The sequence below is a fragment of the Cynocephalus volans genome, chromosome 5, assembly GCF_027409185.1.
Source record: "Cynocephalus volans isolate mCynVol1 chromosome 5, mCynVol1.pri, whole genome shotgun sequence".
NCBI lineage: Eukaryota > Metazoa > Chordata > Mammalia > Dermoptera > Cynocephalidae > Cynocephalus > Cynocephalus volans.
In genome coordinates, this window is record NC_084464.1 from 130,324,583 (window position 1) to 130,347,632 (window position 23,050).

At 37.7% G+C, this 23,050-nt stretch overlaps 1 protein-coding gene and 1 long non-coding RNA gene across 3 annotated transcripts in view; one reads left to right on the plus strand and one right to left on the minus strand.

Moving 5' to 3' along the window:
* Window positions 1–23,050, plus strand: part of LOC134378120 (uncharacterized) — a 107,742-nt gene that overhangs the window by 34,930 nt on the left and 49,762 nt on the right. Inside the window, exon 2 of the long non-coding RNA XR_010023614.1 lies at window positions 20,646–21,169. This is a non-coding gene — a long non-coding RNA (uncharacterized LOC134378120). The remainder of the gene's footprint in view (window positions 1–20,645; window positions 21,170–23,050) is intronic.
* Window positions 1–23,050, minus strand: part of ARHGAP18 (Rho GTPase activating protein 18) — a 147,543-nt gene that overhangs the window by 7,866 nt on the left and 116,627 nt on the right. Inside the window, exons 13-15 of one of the 2 annotated variants that reach the window (XM_063097093.1) lie at window positions 20,971–21,095; window positions 17,073–17,134; window positions 15,532–15,850 (exon numbers count right to left, since the gene is read on the minus strand). The exons of the other annotated variant lie outside the window; for it this stretch is intronic. Coding sequence (XP_062953163.1) covers window positions 15,759–15,850; window positions 17,073–17,134; window positions 20,971–21,095 — 279 coding nt within the window. The 3' untranslated portion in view covers window positions 15,532–15,758. Of the gene's footprint in view, window positions 1–15,531; window positions 15,851–17,072; window positions 17,135–20,970; window positions 21,096–23,050 lie in introns of those variants that run through there. 2 annotated transcript variants of the gene reach the window in all.

Sequence of the window (23,050 nt, forward strand, 5' to 3'; positions counted from 1 at the left end):
ATTGGTTAGGCTAAAGATTTTAGAGTCACATTTTCATATTCAGGAAATCTTGTTGTCCTCCTCTTCAAAATAAATCCGAATCAGATCACTTCTCACTGACTCTACAGCTCCCATTTTAGTCTTAGCCAGCAACATGGCTTGCCTAGTACTGGTTTTTCTCTCTGCCTGGTAAATGCCCTAAGAGGTCCATGTGTCTAACTCCATCACACTACTCACTTTCTCGATGGGGCCTGCACTGACCACCCTATATAAAACTACAACTTCCCTCCCTGGCACAACAGATCCATCTTATATTCTTGGTTTTGTTTGTTTGTTTGTTTGTTTCTCTCTCTCTCTCTCTCTCTCTCTCTCTCTCAATACAAGAGATCTTCAAAAAGTTCATGGGAGGATTCATGTTATGTTTTAAACTTTTCCATGAACTTTTTGAAGTATCCTCATACATAGCTCTTAAAACTCCAATATGATATTTATTGTTTATTTTCTATCTCCTTCTATTAGAACATAAGAACCATGAAGGCGATACGCCAGGCAGAGTGTCCAGCATTCAAAAGATATTTGTCAAATGACTTCAATCTCTCACATTTCTAGTAGGTTGGGTCATTTTCTTGAAAGTTGGGTCATGTGGCATATGCATTTCCTATTGCTATTCTACCAAATTACCCCAAATTTAGTGCCATAAAACAACATAAATTTATTCTCCTGGGTTCTGAAGAATGGAATTCTAAAATAAAGTCATCAGCAAGGCGTGTTCCTTCTGGAGACTTTAGGGAGAATACATTTCCTTGCCTTTTTCAGCTTCTGGAGATTGTTTTCCTTGACGCCTAGCCCGTTCCTCTCATCACTCCAGCTTTTTGCTTCTGTTGGCACATCTCCTACTACTCTCACCCCGATCTGCTGTCTTCCTCTCATAGAGACTCTTGTGATTACATCTGACCCACACAATCCAGGATAATCTCCCCATCTCAAGATTCGTAATTTATTCACACCTACAAAATCCTTTCTGCCATATTCACATGTCCCAGGAATTAGGACAGGGACATCTTTGGAGTGGGGGGACAATGCTCAGGCTACTACATTGCAAAACCAGATTCATGGGATGATTATGAGAAACATAGCTGGAACTCGACAAGAGCTGAAGAGATGTGAATGAAGCTACTACATCTGCTAGTAGAGCAGGCGCAATAAAAGACAGCCAAATAGGAAACCAAGTTTTATTAGAATATCTTGAGAGACAGACAACATAATTTCTATTTGGGCACATACTGCAGATAGATAAACGGTGGATTTGGGCTAGGGAAGTTTTGAGCAAAGAGCTAAGATATGAGGCTGAGAACTTGGTCCAGGGTGAGACATGGCAATTCCTACGCTAAGCCACGTAAAAGATATTGGACTTGGCTCTAAGGGAAATTGGAAACCACTGAGGTGACTTACGTAGGGAAGTGGCCTGGTCAGATTTACATTTTAAGATATATCACTCTTGCAATAATGTGAAAACAGAATGAGGGCAAGAAGATATATGAAGAGATCAGCTGGAGGATGACGCAGTAGTCTGGGTGGTGGTGGCTTCTGCACTGAATCCTAGTTTCCTCTCTGTCATATGGAGATTGTATTATCAACCTCACTTGGCTATTGCAATGATTCAATGAGAACACACAGAAAGCACTGAGGTGGGCACATCAACTGTGCTGGCTACTGGCATTATAACTCTGTGTTATCCATTCCTAAGACAAAATTACAGGGAAAAGGAAAGGAAGCAAGATATTGACTGCATCTAACACAAGGGATTTAAAAACCAATAAAACATTGACCTAAGCACAGAGGGATAAGGAGCTGGCCTCTACACAATCTAATTAAGTTGAAAAGACATGTCTGTGCACACCTCCTGCTAAAGGAGGAAGGACATGACCACGAGCTCAAGGAGAACTTTAGATCCTGGATTTCAATAACAGTGAAACAAATAAAAGAGAAACAAAACCACCACTGGGACATTTGGTTGCCAAAGATGGAATTTTAAGAAAATGAACAATATTGAAGGTTGTCAGAATTGCTTTCCTTGGGTAGAAGAATACTGTGTATACAATCATAGACTTGGGTGTGGTACGTGGGTTCAAGCTGTGGCTCCATTGCTTACTGGGCTCACCACTGGGAAACTTATGGAAACTCTCTGAGCCTCAGTAACCACTTCTGACAATCAAGATGATAATAGAAATACATCGCATGTGAGTCATCATCAAAATGTAATGAGAAAATGATTGTAAAGTGCTAACAGTGTGTAGCACATTGTACGTACCCAAATAGTCATTATTTTTTGCTGCAGCCTTTTTTTCTTATATGTTTACCAGTCCAGTACCTTTCAAGGAAATATGAAATAGCATCCTGTAAGTTAAGAGGGCAGTAAGGAAGCAGCAGAGGGAACGTTGGAGTCAATACCAAGTCATCTTTACCAAACACAGAACACACTAGCCTATCACTCAAGCAAGGACAGGGAATTGTGTTGCAACTGAAGTGTGTTAACAGAGAGCCAGCAATGGAAAATGTGAGCAGGAGCCAAGGGAGAGAGAATGACAGCATCATTGCACCAAGAGGAGGTCATCTCCTGGAGTGCACGGCTCACTGTGGCCAGGAACCCGACAGCACCAAGGAGAAGGATAAACAAAAACACTAGCCTTACTCTTGGGCTGCCCTCTCTGTGAAAACACAGGCACATTTACCCTCCTTAGATGAAAAGGGAAAGAAGCTGTTTGTTTGCAGCCTACTTCAGAGGGCATTAAGTGCCTCCTATCTGAGTACAAAGAAAAACCACTTAAAAACAACAAGATGCTGTTGTCAAATAAAATTTTGAAGACATAATCTTATTAGATATTATCTAGACTAAGAGAGCCTCGTATTTCTGAGCTTTCCAATGGATTTTAACTTCTACATTTATAAGTAGCATATGTTTAGAAAAAAACAAAAACAAAAAAACATAATCTAATTTACTAAAAGCCAAGGCAGTGAGTGAGTCAAGGATAAGAAAAGGAAGAAAAGTCTATACGACTCAGCCTCCTCAGGAAGAAGGGGAGTGGGAGAGTTGCCCGGACAACATTGCTCCCTTTCGATGTCCCATGAACTCAGGCTAGATGAGTACATTTAATGTAATGGGAAGAAAGAACTTTGATTTTGTCTCAGTGAAGTATTTAGAGCAGGTGCTTGGAATGGCTGCCATAAAATGAATTTAGAAGTTTTCAGAACTAAGAAGTACAAGATGTCCTTGGCAGACTAAATATGCTTGATTACATGTCACTCCCATACAAAAAAAGATTTCCGTGGTTGTCCACTGCCTACCAATTACAAACGCCTTGCCCTGGTTTTGAAAAAGCTTCCCTTTCTCTGCTCAGTTCCCATGGTGAGATAAGGATAGCCTGAGTGTCCCAAGTGCCATTTCAACTGTGTGTGGAGACTAACAAAGGGATTTTTCAGTCTAAATTTTAAAATCCTAGGAAAAAATGACTATGCATCTCAAGTGTCCACCCATGGTCCAATTACACATGGTAAGTCACACACCACAAACATGGCTACTAAAGCCTCACACGTGTGCATCAGGGAAGGGGAACTATGAATTTAGTAGAGATACTAAAATGGGTCCAGCCCACCTTTCCCTCTATCTCCTGTTTGCTATATTCAGCAATATTAGACCTGTTGGAAAAAGAAACCAGATACAGCCTTCAAGGACTAGGTTTGGAAATTTGTCAGAATATGAGGAATCTTCAAAATGTTAATGGAAAATAGGTATTAAGAAAAAATTAGGCATGGATTTCAAGGGGGTTTTTTGCACCAAAACAAACTCATACTAACTTGTTATAACATGTCTGAACAGGATCTAGTTTGAAGCACTAAGAGGAATAAGACATCAGTTTGAAAAGAGCCCCGACCCTACTGGAGAAACATGAACTCTGCTAAAATTAAAGCAAGAACAAATATTGGATTTATGGTGAAGCTTGGATGGAAGAAGGTGAAATCATTAATTCTTTTTAAAAAGCTTATAGGGATAATTCCCCAAAGAAATCAGCAGTTTACAAATGAATAACTGTTTTAAGAAGAGACGAGATGATGATGAAGCCCACAGTGTCAGACCATCCACATCAATTTTGCAAGGAGAAAATTAATCCTTTTTTGTAATCCTTTCACAAACATAATCGACTGCACATATCTGTGGGGTACAGTGCTGAACATTCATACCTGTGTGCAATATGGGATACTCAAATCAGGATAATTCGTATATTCAACATTATACAATGTGATCATTTTTTGTAGTCCTTTACCAATTTCTCACTAATCTCCTTCTCCCTCCCCCGTTAAAAAATTAATCTTCTGTGTGTGCCCTAATTGAAGAGGATTGGTGATGAACAGCAGAAACAATAGCCAACACCATAGACATCTCAATTGGTTCAGCTTATACAATTCTGCCTGAAAAGTTATAGTTGAGGAAATTTTCTGCTTGATGGGTGTCAAAACTGTTGCACCCAGATCAGCTGCAAACAAAAGCAAAGATTTCAATGGAAACTTGAAACAAGTGGGATCAAGATCCTTAAGCATTTCTTCAAATAACTATGACAGGAGATAACACATGGCTTTACCAGTACAATCCTAAGAACAAAGCACAATCAAAGCGATGGCTACCAAGAGGTGGAAGTGGTCCAGTCAAAGCAAAAGTAGACCAGTCAAGATCAAAGGACATAGCAACAGTTTTTGGGGGGGTGTTCAAGGCATCTGTCTTAAGGCAAGAGTATTGATATAAATGATCTTGCTTACTGAATCCAAACTTCACATAAGTGTTAGTTTACCGTAACTCTATAGGGTATAATCTCTGATCATTTTTTTTGTGTGTGTGTGTGTGTGTGACCGGTAAGGGGATCGCAACCACCACACTCAGCCAGTGAGCGCACCGGCCATCCCTATATAGGATCTGAACCCACGGTGGGAGCGTCGCTGCACTCCCGGCGCCACTCTCTACCGAGTGAGCCACGGGGTCGGCCCTCTGCTCATTTTTAATGTTTGTTTTAATAAGCCTAGATACTCAGTATGGTTTTCGGCCACAGCAGGTCTCAGGGTCCTTGTCTTCCATGGAACAATCTACATGATATTTACCAAGCTTCTACGCTAGGTGCAAACTCATGTTGTTTTAGATTTGAATTAGTATTTCTCCCAAATAGCTCTGTACTTACCTTCCTTGAAGGTCTTCTGCTACCCTTGCACCCATTCAGAGATTTGAACATTTTTATAGTCTGAAGTCAGACCCCAAAGCATCTTCATTCTAGGATGACTGTACTTTGCCCTGGGGTTGAAAGGTTTTATTTTTGTTTTACTAATTTTTATTCACTAAATATGCATCTCTGGAATCTTAGCCATTACATTTCTCCACCTAGAGAATTCATTTCCCTTATTATTGCTTTCATAGGTAGTTCCCTAACAAAAATGATTCTGACAGTTGCATAAAAATTACGTTTGTACTTAGATGTATCTTGGTGTAAAAGTTTGAGAAATCACTTTTAAATCTCAAATACATATACCAGTTTCCACTCCATCTAAATGCCTCTTCATTCTCACTTGGGATGATGTGATACCAGCTTTGCAGTGCAATACCCCAGTCATTCTGGTAGGTCAGTGCCTATGCCACACCAGTGATTAGAATTTGAATATCACTCCTGTGTCCACAATATTTTGCCATAGGGTGGACCAGTTTTAAATATCATCTAACTTCCTAGAACAAAAACTGATAGACAATCTCACGTTGAAAGAAAAATGGGAAAGGAAATTCCATTTCTCTAGCAATTCCTATACTTAAATCAACAAATTAAAGAAGAGGATGAGGATCAGCATTATTCTAGATGCCAAATTTCCAAGGAAGCTTTTTGTATTAGTCAGCTCAGGCTGCCATAACAGAAAACCACAGATTGGGTGGCTTAAACAGCAGGAATTTATTTCTCAGAGTTTTAGAGACTAGTAAGCCCAAGATCAAGGTGCCTGATGTTTCAGTTCCTGGTGAGAACTCTTCTTGGCTTGCAGACAGCTGCCTTTTCCTTAGATGGCTTTTTCTCAGTGCATGCACATGGAGAAAGGGAGAGATCTCTCTTTATTCCTGTTATAAGGCCACTAATCCCATCATAAGGAACATGCCCTCATGACCTCATCTAATCCTAATTATCTCCCAGAGGCTGCATCTCCATATACCATCACACTGAGGTTAGGTCTACAACCTGTGAATTTGGGGGGGAAACAAATATTCAGTTCATAACATCTTCTTTATTGACTAATGACCTCTCAGTTCAGAACAATTCTGGAATACCATGGTAAAAAAAATAAACAAAATATTTAAAGTCCAACTAGAGGAAATATTGCCCACTGGTAATAATGATGCTGCTGATGTTGACTGACTTATACATTACTAACCGTGGCCCAGGTGCTCTTCTATAACATTTATAGTCCTTATTATATACTTGTACTCATTCAGTTTACAGATATGATAAATTTAAGTATCCTAAGTACATAGTTTATATATAGTTATATATAGTATATATAAACAACACTATAATAGAGAAATGAACAATGAATATAAAGAGATGACTCTCCTGGTTTTATAAATTGACTAATAATCATGAGACATGATTAACCTCATTAGTTATCTATGAAATGCAAATTAAAACAGCAAAATGTCATTTCTTCACCATGAAATTAATGAATATTAAGGAAATGATGGTGAAAAGACATTGTGATTATCATTTATCTGCCACTGATGGAGGTATAAATTAGTGCACCTTTCCTAAAATGCAATTTGACAATACATGCAACCATAACTTTGTTTTTCTGCTCTTTGAGCCAGTAATTATTTTCTGACATACTTCTCAGAAATTGATAAATGCATTATAACAGCTAGGTAACAAATCTTTATGTATGTCAAATTTTTTCAAATTATTTGCTTTTAAAAAATACAAAGAAGAACCTATTAGCTATAATTTTGATGACAGGTATCTGTGACTTTCATCATACAATGAAATTGACAGGAGTTAAAAACAGTTTCACTGCCATAACTAAAATCCTTAACTCCAACTTACATTTCTACTTGAAAAAGTTTCTTAGTATCTACACAAATATATGTAATTAAATAAGAGAAATTGATGAATTTATTAGAATATCTATTCATTGATTATTAAATTGAGGGAAAAATGAAACCATTCTCATTAAGAACCTCATTTTCAATAAAATTTAAATTTTGTATTAACTTCATCAAAATTCGTGATACATTTTTGTTTCATGAACAATAACTTCAATATATATATTTATTTTTGTTGCAGAGAAATGTAATCACTTCGTACTGTTGAATATACTACTTTAGGATAAATTTCTAAGAAGGAAGTACAACAGAAATAGAAGTTCAAGGAAAAAATAATATAAAAGTTCTTGCTATTTTTAATGCATTTTTGAAAAAAAATGGTATCAAATTACTATGGTACTGATATTCCACTTGAAATAATTTAAAGTATTAGAATGTCTTTGCAATTATTTGAACTTAAGATGAAAAATTTTAGATTTCAGTGAAAAAAATATGCAGTGTGCTACTTCATTTGTAATAATAACTTTAGGGGGTATGTAAGTGAAAAAACTTGAGGAACAGAATTATAGGGGACTCAGTGCATTGTTTACCTTTCAATAATTAAGATTTGGAAATAAATCTCTCCATAACATTCGTCCTAAATCTTGTTTTTCACAGCACTATATTTTCCAATTTATCGAGTGTATGTTTCTCAGGTTTTTCTATGTAGACTACCATGGGTACAATAACTCTTAATATATGTGGCAATGCAGAAAAGCAGTGAGAGCCAAGGTAGCATCTCTCAACCAAGGGTATCTTCAAAAGAGCTGCTAACATGGAACAAGCTTTAGTGTATCTGAGTTATCAGCCCCTTCTTTAACACCAGCTTCCAAATAAGCTTATTTTTAAATCATTTGATTTAAACTTGGGAATGTTTCTTAAATTTAAGAATAAAAATAAAATTTAAATTAACAATCTCTCTTAAAGACTGTCAAAATTCTTGAATTTTTCACCTTTAGCACAGTCAACTTTCTTCAAAGGTTACTCATTTTGAGTAATATTTTAGATAAGAGGAACGAAGAGGTGCTTGGATTAACTACCTATAGAAATATAGATAGTTCAGATATTAGAAACCACACGCGAAAACTATTTCATCATCAACTTTCCTCTGCAAGATATCAAAAGAAAAAAAAAGGAAAGCCTCGATCAACCTATTCTTTCTGCCCCTCTCCCCCTAAAATCCCAACTAAATTCCTATTTACATCTTGGCCTACTGCAATAGGCATCTGTTCTCATCACCCCAAACACTCGGGACCTGCTGTCTAAGTCAGTCCTGAACTTGTAAACTTCAGCTCCAGTGGTTTCTACTTAACTTTAATCTGGTTCACTTCCCTCAATTATTTGACATAGTTGATCATTTACTCTGTTAAACCTGTTGACATCCCTGACAGCTCTGATTTTTACTCTTCTGACACTAATACTATGGTTTGAATTGCTCCTTCTATCCTTTATGCATCCCTCAAGTGGAGGGAGGGAGGCGTACCTCAAAGTCGTTCTTTGCCCTCCCTTGGCCCTACACTTTCAGTGGACCATCCCCTTTCCTCCTGTGGCTTTAGCTGTCACTTCCCTGCAAGTATTTTCTAAATACATATGTTTCAAAGAAATCTTACCTAAAAGATGTCTCCTTTCTAACTGTTCAGCCTCTTCACACACTTCAAGCTCAACACACCCTCATTTTCTCTCCATTCCATACCCAAAATATTTCCCTCTCTTGCCCCAATCCCTTCATCCCCAAATTAGTACTTCTCCCTGTTCTGGAACTCTGTGAAAAACACCATCACCTCCTCCTGGAGTTCTCAACACCTCCCTCTCTCTCTACTACGTCTGGTGGAATCAAGTCCTCTTGACCCCGAGTCTGCAACCGCAGTCTAACCCCTTCTGACGTTTCATGGCACAGGCCTAATCCTGAGCCTCATTATTTCCAACCTGGTTTAGTCTTAGGTATTCTAACTGGGCTTCCAGCTTAACCACCACTGCCTCCACTAACAATTACCCATTTACCAGCATTCTTTCTCTATGCTCCCACTATATTTTATCTATACAGTTAGCTGTACCCAGATCTGCCTCCCTCAAATCAGAGTCCATTGGCTGAGAATACATTCCCAATCAAAAGCTTGTATCAATCCTATCCACAAATCTAAATCTAATCTCCTTGTGGAAATGCATATGATTGATTTTTTCATAACCACATTCTAAACATTTCTAACAGAAAGCACTAAAATGTTGCGGGGGGGGGGGGAGGAGAAGAAAAAACAGGAAATTGAATACGTGTATTTCTTTCTGAATCTTTAAAGTATTCCTTATCGTAACATCATCCAATGACCTTACAGTATACTTTACGGCACTATCTGATTATGCCTAATCACTTCTTAAGAAAGATAATGTTAATTCCTTCCCCCTCTTTAACAGGAAGTATGTCCAGAATGTGTTTCAAGATTCTTGGACAAAAGGAGATGCACAATCTCTTAATAGTTCCTTTTCTCGTTTCTCAGTAGAATTCTTCTTCTCAAATCCAAACTGGGTGATACAAGCAACCAAAGCTAAGATGGCCCCAGATTTCCCCCATTGAAATGAGAGCTGTAAAGGCACAAGTAATGATTAAATCACTTCCACTTTTGTGTTTGTAACAAAGCTACCATCAGATGAAAGAAAGAAAATTTTAACTGATGGACTGCTCAGAATCGAGACACAGTCTGTGACTCTCCTTATGAACTTCCTTCCAGGGAAAATGCCTTGTTCACTTTGGCCTTGGCTGTAGGGGAAGGTGACTTAAGACAGAGATTACATGAAAGCTGTCATTTTGTAAAGGTTACAGGAGATGCAACAAGAGGCAGAATCGAGCTGCCCAGGTGCAGTGGGGGCTGAACATCAAAAGAGGAGTAAAGACAGTGGAGAATGGAGCTACTTTCTCTGAAGCTTATCTGAGCTCCTTTGGTTGAGAAATCAAGACTTGGAATCTGAAAAAACTTGCTTGTGACAAAGCCAGTGTGTCTTGGCTTAAGTTAGAAATACCATAGAAGTAGCTTTTCTTGCAACCAATCTGTTTCTCTTATACAGTATGCAGCTACATGTGAAAATAACTCATGAAACTTTTCAAAGAAGCCTTAAGGACTTTAAGAAGGGGAACTTTAAGGGAGGGGGTTCAAATGCTCCATATGAAACCCTTTCCTCCAGAGCCCAGCTATCCCATACAGTACTTTGGGTCACAAGTGAAAAAGAGAAGCCAGATGCCAAGTCCAGAATCCAAGATATGAGGCCAATTGAAATGGCAGAAAAATTATTGCTATTTATTGCTAATTATTTATATTTAATACTTATTAAATATAAAATTTGAGAGACCACAGACCCAGAAAAACCAGGACAATGAAGTGGAACCTCTGTCAGAAGAAGCAGCTACCACCAACAGAAGATGCTCGAGATCATCACAGAAGAGAACACGGTATCGAGTATGGAAAAAAACTGGGTAAGAGGTTGTTTTCTTCTTAGACCTCCTGATTTGAGGTAGGGAGAACACTCTGTTCCTATGCCAGTTTGTTTACCTTAAATGAAACTTAATAAAACTCCTAACTTGGGGAAAGGAATGTTCCTGCGAGATGCTATCAGAATTATCTGGGGGAGAGGCTGGTTGTTGTAAACACAGTTGCTATCCTTCCTTCCCCCCAATTCTCTCACCTGTTTATTGTGATGTTACTGATGAGTTTGTTACACCTTTTCTCTATATTGAGGGAAAGAACAGATGAATATGGTAATAGAATAATATTTTGAGATAATCCTTAAGGTACAGCTCTGATGATAATGATCATAATAATCACTAATAAAATGCTCATGTTTATTGAATACTTACTATCAAGCAAGTTTGCTGAGCCCTTCATATGAATTACTTATTTAATTCTAGTGAGCTGCTAAGTAAATATTATTACAATAGTATAAATACTATAATCGTTATAAAAAGTAGAAAATGAGGCACAGGTAAGTAACTAGTTCCAGATCACATTAGTCAACCCACATAGTCTGGCTCCATATCCACATTACCTCTTCTCAAAATATGACTTAACTGCATAAACTTCAGAAACTCTTTAGCCCAGCGCTCAAGGCCCTCTATAAAACACCTCCTGCTTCTTTCTCTGCTAGCTGGTGTCTCATTTATTTGCACCCTTGTGTAGCAGCAGAACTCCTTGTAAGAGCTGTACTGTCTTTAATTCTTCTCTTTCTTTTCTCTTTTAACCCCACTATACTCATCTCTAGCACTTTCCCTAAACTGCTCAGTAAGGTCAGCAAAGACATCCAGTGGTCAATTCCAGCCTTGAGCTCATCTGAGCTATGAGTAGCGTCTGATACTACAACCGTGCGTGTCTCCTGTGAGCTCTTTCTTCACTGGCTTCTGGCACACTGCAATCTGTTGGCTATCTCAAAGTTCACTTTTCCCCAATCTTTTTGCTGGTTCCTTCTCCTGGTCATAACCTCTAATGTAGGGTAACTCCAGGACTCCACTCTTGGTGGTTTTCCCTACTATATCCACTTACTCCCTCGGTGATCTCATGGTTTAAGTCAAAAATCCACATGCATGCCAGTGACTACAAGCTGAGACCTCTCTCCAGATGAAACACTGCAACTTGGATATCTAACAGGCACCTCAAATTCAATATATTCAGCACTGAACTCCCCAGTCCCTTCTCCCTCAGAATACCTGATCTACCTCCACCTTCCCTATTTCTACTATTGGAAACTCCATCCTTCCAGTTACTCCTGTCAAAAGTCTTGTGGTTATTTTTCATTAAAAAATGCATCTTCTTGGGCTGACCCCGTGGCTCACTCGGGAGAGTGCAGCGCTGGGAGCGCCGAGGCCATGGGTTCGGATCCTATATAGGGATGGCCAGTGCGCTCACTGGCTGAGCACGGGGCAGACAACACCAAGCCAAGGGTTGCGATCCCCTTACCGGACACACACACGCACGCACGCATTCTCTTTCCCTTATACCAGAAACTCTGTGGGCTCCACCTTCAAAAATATTTCCAGAATCTGACCATTTCTCATCACTCCACAGCTACTGCACTCACCAACAGTGCCCTATTTCATTCTCAGCAACATCCTCATTTAAACTGTAAATTACAGTCACCGTAATACAAGGCCCTCCGTGAGCACACCCCCTACCCTGGCATTACCTCTCTAACCTCACATAGTACTTTCACTGGCCCTGAGTCCACTCCAGCCACACTGGGATCTCTTGAAAACCTTTGCTGAGGAAGGCACACTCCTGCTCTGGACCTTCATTCTGGTTGTCCCCTTTGTCTAGAACACTCTTTTTCCAGGCATCCACTTGGCAAACTCATCACTTCCTTCAAGTCTTTGCTTAGTTGTTAGCTATTCCATGAGACCCCTTGTTTAATATTGCAATGGGTCTATCTGTCCACCCCTCATCCCATTTACCCTGCTCATCTTTTTTCTGTCTCCATGGCATTTACCACCTTTCTACATACTATATAACTTTATGTACTTATTAATTCCTATCATTTAATTCATTATTTGTCCCCCTCCACTAGAATGTAAGCTCTGTGAGATCATGGCTTTGTTATTTTGTTCACTGATGTATCTCAAGAGTAGAAGAGGCCCAGCACATATGTAGGTGCCCAATAAATATTTGTTGAGTGAAGAAACAAACACATATACATATACAGAGGACATTATGCCCTCTTATCTTGGACATCCCTCCTCTTCCTGTCCTGCTTCACTGCTTTGCTTCTTGTCATAATTCTTCTGCTTGAAATAGATATTGCCAAAAGTCTCATTTTGGCTCAGAAAAAAATTCCTCTCCACCCGGCCTCCCCACTCAATGGGTTAAGAATAAAAGCAGACTAATAGACTGAAATAGAAACTATGAAATTAATCATTATGTACAATTTAAGAATCAGTAATCAAAGCAAGAGATCCACGGTGTTCTTTCGTAACTGCCTTGCATATGCCTGGCACTGAGTCTTAACCACTTAACCTATGAACCCAGGTTCATTTTTAAAACTTCCCATAGATTAGGTTCAAAGGAATCCCTGACCAATACTGCCACCTACTGATGAGTAGGTGAGATGTCAGCACAATCAGAAAGTGCAAACCAGTTTATTGAAAACAAGGAAAGACAAAAAATAAGAAAAAAAACCATTAAGACAGTAAAATAAGCTCCTTTTCCTAAACAATGCTAACAAGGAATCCACATTGAATTCCACAGAAGCATTAAGCAAAGATTGTGTAAGTGCAAGGAATTACAGTGACAGCCTTCATAAAAGAGAAAGCATCACCAAAATAATAATAGGGTAACCAGTCTTCTAACTACCAGCACTTCTACTTTTCACTAGCAACTCCCTTCAGAGTTAAAATACTCAAGACTCAAACATATTTGTTTTTACTTTCCCTCACAAACAACAAAAAAAGTCTACTCTGCTATTTCAAACTCACTTAAGAAAAAAAAAAAAAAAATCACAGCAAAAGCATTTAGAATACCAGGACATTTATATTTGAGGCTTTACACTATCAAGTTTCTCCTCTTTAGAAGTGTAGATGGATTTTTTTTATTATTATTTACATGCAATATTGCTCAATGTCAATGAACTTGGGTCATGATTTCTAAGAAAAACTCAAAATGGCATTTTCACATTTTCATTTTTCTTTACCAAGATCTGGTACTTTTTCATGATCAAAAACCTCGTGCTGTCCCTTCTCCCCAGGTAGGTAGTAAACATGGTAAAAATTAGTTGGCATATGCTTTTAGAAAGCCATTTATTTAAATCATTATATTCACTCCCGTCTTTTGTTGAAGTTATGCACCCCTAAAATGTTTCAAGCACTTAATTTTTCATTTACACTATTAATTGTTTCATCAAACCATTAATAAAATATTATTTTGCTAACTAGTAAATAATTACATACTGTCAAAATCAGAAACAGTATAAACAATGTGTTTTGAGAGTCCTAAAGAATATAAATTTGCATAAGGAAAAACTTTGAAAGGAAACAAGTTTGTATCTCTCACAGGCCTTCCCACTTTAGGAATCATGCAGGAGCAGCAGGAGCAATAAAACAGTAGCAGTGACTTTTAACAAAAATAGTCCATTTGTCGATTTAAAATAATATTAATTTAAAAAAGAATGAAGAAAAGCTAAGTTAACTCATAAACAAATAGGATTAAAAGTAATAATTCCAAGAGAAGATAATTCAGGAAAAAAACATTTAATTATAAAATTTATTTTTAAATAAAAAAGCAATGGCACGAATCACCACTAAATTATTTGTTATGATATCCAGAGGTTGCTCTTGTAATCATACACTAAAAAATTTGACTGTTCCTATTAACAGCATTTTCCCTCCTGAATAGAGTGACATCAAGAGCTTCTCAGAATGTGTAATTTTTCCTAAAGTATTACTAAAAGTGTCATAAACGCAGTTTGTGCAGCATACATTTACATCACCTTCTATTTACTACTCTCTAAACTCCAAAAATATTTAACACTTCTCTCTCACTTCATTTCTCTTATTTACAGTACAGAGCTCACCTCTTGTCACAATATAGTTTGTGCATTAAAATCCCTGGGAATAGTACTTTCCACAACATTTTAATAAATTTACTTGGATTATTTAAAATAGGTGCACAAACAAAAGCTTGTTCACATGACTGTGTCATACTCAGAATAACCCTTCCAGTAGACTTATTCAGGAATTAAAAAAAAAAAAAAAAATCCCTCTTTAAGTAGAATATGTTCTCCAACCATTACTAGATTATACTATCATGCATATGTATAATGCTAATATGACAATAGGTAAAGCCAGCTATGACTTTTTAAATTCCATTTGGAAGAGAACAGCATACACAAAATGATTTGGCTTTCACTCTCTTGTTATCCATAATCCAGTTAATCCACATGGGTATATTTTATTTATTCTTAGCATATAAGTATTTAATGGTTCGGTAATAATTGGCAGCTTCCGACAGTTCTATTTTCTTGATCGTGGATACAGTTCTGTGCACATATGTCAGATGAACTGAAAAGAATGCAAATCACCTCATGGGGTACAGTAAGGAGGAGGATATTATTGTTTGAATAAATGATTCAAAGAGATGAATACTAACATTCTACAGGGGCAGGAATACTGCTGAATTAGGTCTGTTTTAATATGTGCTGTTTTCACAACTTGCCACACCTGGTATTTGTTATCTTTTTGGTTAAGAAACAAACCCAGTCGGGGGAAGGCAGATGTGAGGAGGTAAGAACGGTGAGAAAGTATATATTCCATTATATATGACTTTAGGGGAAAAAAGTGAGTCGAAAAAGAGTATACTTTCATATAAAAAACTATATCACATCTGGACACAATTCACAGAGTCTATGAAAACAGCTCACAGGCTAATTAGGCCCTTTCCTCTTGCTTTAGAAATATTTGTTTTTTAATAATAATATTAATAGTAATTATTATCATAATTCTGGCAGCAGCACAATCTTTAAGTTTTTAAGGCTTAAGAGTGTCACTCTGTAATAATTGGGTACAGCTGAATAATAGGAGTCCCGCTATTTCTTTTATTTACACTCTTGACCCAGCAAGAATTACTACAGGAGTCCTCGTGGTTATCTGCAGCTTGTTAAGTCTTTACAATGGCTTTGACTTTATAACCCACTCCGCATTTGGGTTGAGCTGATATAAGTCCTTCATGTAAGTGTCATCATCGAGGCAGCGTTCCCCTATTAAAGAGATGTTGTATCAGTTTAATACAGGGGGTAGATTGGAGTGCAATTTTAAACTAAAGCTTAATAGTTTAACTGAAGTCTTAGACTTCAAAATACTTCTCATCCCTTCCTGCTTCTCATCATCATATTATAAGAGTTAGCCAAATATTAGAAAAGTGAATTTGGTAGTCTTTCTTTAAACAAACAGGTTTCAAATTAATTCAGGAAGCTGAAAAAACTTTGTGTGATGGGCTTTTAAATGGTTTCTTAAAAGCTTATTCACCTTTAAGAGTGGCAACAGTTTTGAATCTATCTACGAATCCACACTTAATTCCAAAGATCTAAGAGTCACATGAAAAATCAAATATATTACTATTTAAATTATCTTTACTAATAGAGTTAACAATTCCAATTTTCTAGTGGAGTTGTGGTTTATTTAAATTTTAAGAATGAGCCTTCATATTCCTGTATTCAACTTTTGATATTTACCAACAGTTTTAAGTTCCAGAAAAGAATATTCTGCAAAACTTATCTTAAAATTATTTTTAATTACTATTTTGAATTGAACATCATTTCATTTATTTCTTAACAATTTCACCCTTAACATTTTCAAAAGTCAAAGCGAGAGAAAAGGTTTATTTTAAATTTTAAAAAAGAGACGAATAAGACTCACTGATAATTACAAAATAAAATATAGAACGTGGTCAAAATTAGTTTACGTATTCTATTTCTGTTTCATAAGTTAATAACATGAGTGTGTATGAGTATGTGTGAGAGGGAGAGAACGTGGATGTATAAAATTTAGTAGAAAATCAACTACCACAAAGATAATTTCTGCTTTTACTAAAAATATCTAGTGCTATAGCTTAATAAAAGTGTTATCTTCATCTTAAATAAGCTCCACTACTTCCTTGTATGACATGGGCATATAAAAAAGAAGGAAGTTTTTAAAAATGTGCATCCTTAACCATTCTAGAAGTAACCATTCTAGAAGTTACTCCTAACATAGGGCACCTGTCTTTGCTGAAGCTGAACACAGATGCGCACCTGTACGGAAGGTGCTCAAATAGAGCCTGAAGGAAAAGGCCGGACCCTGACACAAGTCCACAGTATTCAGCAACTGTCTAAAGGATGGTATATTTTACTTCTCATTCCCTTTTTTCCCTCCAAAGATATAATAACCACTGACAATGTCATATTAGCATAAAGAATGCAAAGAAAAAAAAAATGTGCTTACCAATATTTCCTCCAATTTCATACAGAAAAACTTCCCCTTTCTTGAGAGTCTGGGCAACCCCACTATTCGGGACAAAACAAACTGATTAGTTGTATCATCAAACAGCTTGCAAGTAAATCACTTTAACATGCTTGGGGAATTCTGGCTCATATGGAAAATTCATAACTTAGACACCCTGTAATTATCTCCACATTTGTATTTTCCCATCTGTTAAATGTGCCGAATAAGTAATAAAAATGTCACACCTGTGAATTAAAATAAACAAATGGAATCATACGTCTGAAGGCAAAATAACAAATCAGTATCTAAATGTGTAAAATTAAAAAGAAAAGTTAATGTAACATTTTACTTGCCAATCAAATTATTAAAATATGATTATCTACTTTGCATAGGGTCCAAAAAGGGCCTCATAAAATTATAAAAAGAAACGTTTCCACCTCAGTTTTCACACTGGGTTTATTCATTAAGTATTTATCGTAGGTCTGCTGTGCTGGCAAGTCAGTGCACGAGATGAATGGAAAGAGTAGGACAAGATTCTGCGCTGGCGGTTCAAATGTGGGAGGTACATACACTCAGAGCAGAAGCAGTCTTTAGGAAGACCTGACTTTACCAAGTAGGTTGTGTTTACAGATTTCTGCTCTTAAAAGAATAAACTCCTTTAGAACATGAGGTTCAAACATAAAATTGGTAAAATTCAGTGGGTTTCAAATCTTTCTGCAAAAGAATTACCAGAGAAACCTGCTAAAAATTCAGATGCAGAGCTCTAGGAACTCTGATTTAATAGGTCTAGGACGAAGCCCAAGAATCTGCTTTTAAAATGCTCTGCAGTGAATTCTGATGCATGGGAAACGTTTGGGAACCGCTGATATAAGGCCCTTAGGACACACTCTCTGGAACTGAGAAGAAGAAACCAGGTCTGACTTGTATTTAAGGCATAAAGAAGAATGTGGTACAGGAGCAACCTAATGGCTCATGTAGTGATCTAACTTTCTCCATCTAGCCTATGTCCGCAGCACACTGGGCACTCAGGGCTGTGTACCCCCTCATGCTGTGGTGCCACCTGCTGCATTCTATCCCAACCATGAGTCAACTTACCTTATTTCCAACCAGGTGCATGCTTATTATTTTAATTAAAAAATTAGTTTCATTTATAATATGATACATAACTTGGTAAACTAAGAGTATAAAGAGTTACGGTTTCTATGAAACCCAAACAGAATGTTTTGGGAGACTTGGAAAAGAAAATTTGCTCTCAGATTGATTCTCAAGTGTCTGTGTTCTTGTTCCCCTTTAAGGAAACCTGAACCGGATTTCCTGGTACATGCAAGTATCAGCATAAGGCCAATCAACAAATTTGTAATTTTAAAAAGGCAACAGTAATTTTTATCAACGATTGGTGAATAAATGCATAATTTATTGTACATTTATTTTAAGTCATTTATGTGTTCGTTGGCTTCAGTTGAGAAAGTAGAAAAAAAGGATGAAGGGAAGTAGGGTTTCCAACTGGTCCAATACAAGTGGAACACAAATGGGAGAAACACGGGAATGTGGAGGAAGAAGAAAAAAAAAATACACACACACACACATTTATCAGCGAATTCACTTACTAGGTGGTCCAGACAGACAGTGCTACGTGCTTCATGGTCATTTTCCTAGTTAATTGTCATAATACTTACTATATACAGTAGATCCTATTATGGTCCACTCTTATGACTGAGGAACTTGAGATCTGAGATTATAAAAACTAGCCTAAGGAGATGCAGGACTAGTGAGCATTCACATTGATTTTCTGTCTCCAGCAACTTTAAGCACAGGGAGAAGGGCTGAGGATTGGGGGACTGGGGGGCGGGGGAGGCAAATGGAGAGAGAAGTTTATCAGACTTCACTCTGGTGGGAGGAGGACAGAAGAAGGTAGGATGTAGAAGAAGGGACCCTGCTCCCAGGGAATAACAAATACTTATTTAATAAAAGCACCACAGGCAGACAATCCAAATACGCAGAAGGCAAAAGCGGTGCTTTCTATGACAATATACTCCCACTGTTTCATGCTCTACTGTAAATATTAAAGTCATGGTTGACTATACTGCACAACTTCACAGTCAGATTTTGTACTATCAGCAAGCAGAGGAACAAAAGCACAGACTAAATGAGCAATTGGGTCCTGAAAGTAAATGCTGTGCAAATTAACTTTGTCTAGCCTGGAAGAGCTGCTTATATCTGAAGTCTGGCCAAACCTTCAGGTATACAATCTGGGAGTGGAGGGGACATCATTTCAGGTGGCAAACGTTGGTAGCCACGAAGTCTAGGCTGGCGGTAAAGAGGGAGTGGAATGTCTTCAATGAAGCTGAGAGACCCTTTTGGCAGCAAAGATGTCTGAGAAATTCCAACTGCCCCCAGGACTTAATCCTGAGAAATTCCAACTACCCCCAGGACTTAATCCTGAGAAATTCCAACTGCCCCCAGGACTTAATCCTCAGAAATTCCAACTTCCTCCAGGACTTAATCCTGAGAAATTCCAACTGTTCTAGGACTTAAACCCATAAAATTCCATCTCCTCTAAGACTCTACACCAGTGTGGCTCCCAGATCCGTGATGATCTCTAAACCCTGGAGTTAGTGTGTAGCATCGTTAAGGGACTGCATTTGGAGAAAGAAGCCACATATTTAGAATTCCAGCTCCACCACCTATTAAAAAAATGTGTGACCTTGCAAATCTTGGATTTTCTTAGCAGTAAACAGAAGTAGTAATAGTGCTTACTTCTGCATGTTGTTGCAAGGGCAGTTTATGCTGGCTTACTGAAAACCCAGATATTACCAATAAGCCTCTCTCCCATTTTATCACCATCTGTTAGCTGTACAGATTCATCCTTCTCCCGATTTATAAACCCTGAGGGAAGGTACTTTAAAATATATGTTTATACCCTTTCCAGCCTAGCAGAGGGCTTTAAACAGAGCAGAAACATATTAATATGTGTAGTACTATATTAAAATTGGAGAGGCTTTGGCAGAAACCTTGGTTAGAGACCCCAAATGTTGAGATGAGGAGATTAAATTCTTTAAAAAGACCAAAACAGATTATTCATAAACTAAGATGCCGATGCCCTGGCATTAGCAGCTTTCTTTCTAAACATTTAGATTCATGTATTTCAACAACTGGAAATGGAAGTAGGGGCAGGGGGGCATTAAAAGATAACTTTAGCTAAAAATAAAAATTCAAAGGCTGAAAACTGAAAACCCAATACACTTGTTAGAACCCCTAAAATTCAAGAAAAGGTATTGCAAAATGTCCCAGAAAGCACACACTATAATATAGTGAGAGTGACGCCAATAGTTTTCAAAGGACTCCCTTTGCTCCATCAGCCCCAAAATAGAGGTGCAGGGCTTGGTTGTTCTTAACTAACATGGTGTGTCCTCCCTTTATGACTTCAGAGTTAATGGCACTGGTAGTCCTTTCTTAATTCTTTATGTTTTTCGTTTCTAAATATGAGCATTTTTTTATTCATTATATTTCATAGAAAAAGTTGTGTCTTTTGTTTTAATCCCACTGTATCCCAATTAGTAATTTTCCTAACAGCCTACAAACAGTAATTAACCTCCAATCAACATATTCTGGGAAGACTATTGAGTGGTCTCACTTGCCAAGCTCATTGCAGGCACAGTGAAGGAATGCTCAGCCATCGTGCTTACAACTGGTTCAACTTGAACTCCAACTACTCCAAAGGAACCAAACTCATTCCAACAGTCTAATTGCTAAGTCTCCTCTCCTATTCTTCCGAGAAGAAAAAATTTTTAAGCACATCACACCACCCCTTAGCTTAAAAAAAAAAAAAAAACAAGAGGAAAGGAGAAAGAGCAAGTGAGTTACACCATGGAATAATTAAAACGAAACATGCCTCTACCTTTCCTGGCTGAGAAACCTGGCAAGCACATCGCTGGCTTTTAGTTCTTCAGTTAGCTGTATTGCCATGGAAACTTTCGAAAGATGGGGAGCTTGCACTCGAATCACTCCCTGAGGAACGTCAGCCTGCAAAGCAATAATGACACTGGAACAAAGCTGGCAGCAGCTGGAACATGTAACTCTGTACGATGCATTATATGGTAAGTGTGCTTAACTACTACGCATTTTACTTCACTACATAAAAACCTTAACTACTGTATAATGTAATTTGCTAAATTACATCAAACCTCAAATATCCTCTCAATGGTGATAGGGGAACTTTATAATGCCTATGCAGTAATGCTTAATTATTTTTAAAGATGTAAAGAATGACAGCAATAACCATTACTGCCGTATTAAGTGCTGATTTCTGAGTATTATCTACTAGAGGGTGCTTCTTCATGCAGCGATTTATGAAATTGAATCAGAAAGAAGTTGCTGTCGCAGTGTGTGCACTTAAAAAATCTTCCCACACATTCACATTTCACAAAAATGTTTTGTCCCTGCATGTCTAAAAAAAAGATAACATACCTTTCTAATATATCTGTATTGTGTCTGCTGCCCACTTAGTTAATGAGATTACATTTTGACTATACATTTTGACCATACATTTTGAGCTTAAGATGACCAGTTCTAAGTCCTCTGCCTGTAGATGTCAAGAACATTTTAGGGATTTGGAGATATCAGTGAAAGATTTTGAGACTTTTAATATCAAAATGACAGCTATAGCATTTGAAATATTAGACTTAATTCTTAAATGGTTCTGCTACAATAAATACCAATTTATTATTTATAAACATATGTATTAGACTTTAGAACAACAGCATGCACAAATTAGGTTGAAAGAATGCTTTGAATACCACAAATCCTGCTTAATTCAACCAAAATTTACTATCTACTGAGTGGCTGATACTGAGCTAGGTCTACTTACCTACTAGATAAATAAGACACAAGTCCTTTATTGCACAATATTATTTTTGTGCCCACAATATCACATCATTTAAAAAATGCACAATGTCTTGAGTTGCTATTTTTTAACATAAAGCACAGATAATACCGCACATGCCATGAATTTGATTTCTTTCAAAGATCAACAAAAATATTATGCCTTTAGAATCAAACTGCATAAAAATGTAGGTGGTTCCCCACCCCCCAAATTTTAAATTACTTCTCAGTAACATCAGAGATTTAGTGTGGTAATAATAAAGAAGGGCCAGCAATGAGACAGTACAGGGAGCATGGGATTGTGTAAAGCCATGGACTGCAAACACCTACTAGACATACGAGGACACTGCAGAAGACCAGACCACTGACCTCCGAAATCGTGCTGATCTCACCTGACCACAGAGCACACTTATTGCAAACCCACACAAAGACATACAAAGCTTTCCAAGGCTTCCTAATTGTGACCTTGCTGGGGGAGGAAGTGCGTTCCCACCATCCTTATCTAATTTCCCTTTGGGAGGGGTACTGTGCTCCACTTCATCCTTGAAGGACATCTTAACTCCAACCTCTCAATTCCAACCCATGCCCCGACCCCTCAATTCCTGCTTCATCTCTTGATCCAGCCTGGGCCCTTGGCTTAGTTTTTTGACTTCTACTTTCTGGGCCATGTAGTTTGGCTTGATGGCTTAGTCTTGACCTTGTCCCTAGGACTCAAGTCTAATTTACCTTTTTCCTTGATTCTGTGACAGACTTTATTTTCATTTGTAACATTTTGGAAAATGAGCTGCTTCTGACAATGGATGGGGCATTTCATGTGGTGGTAATGTTAGCTTTTTCCTTTAAAAGTAGTTAGTCAAGCAATGATGTAACCACAACTGAGGGAATACATGAACTGCTACATGAACTCCTCTCTTGGCTTTGATCTCTAGCTTATTTCCTGCTGGGGCCATTCTACCTGCTGGCCTGGCCTCACCTGTTTCCTCACAGGAGATAAACAATAAGCCAGCACTGACAATTTTAATGTTAGAGTGAAAACGGTAATGGCAACATTTGAAGAATTGAGTTCATAAAAGCCCAATACTACCTGTCCACTCAGT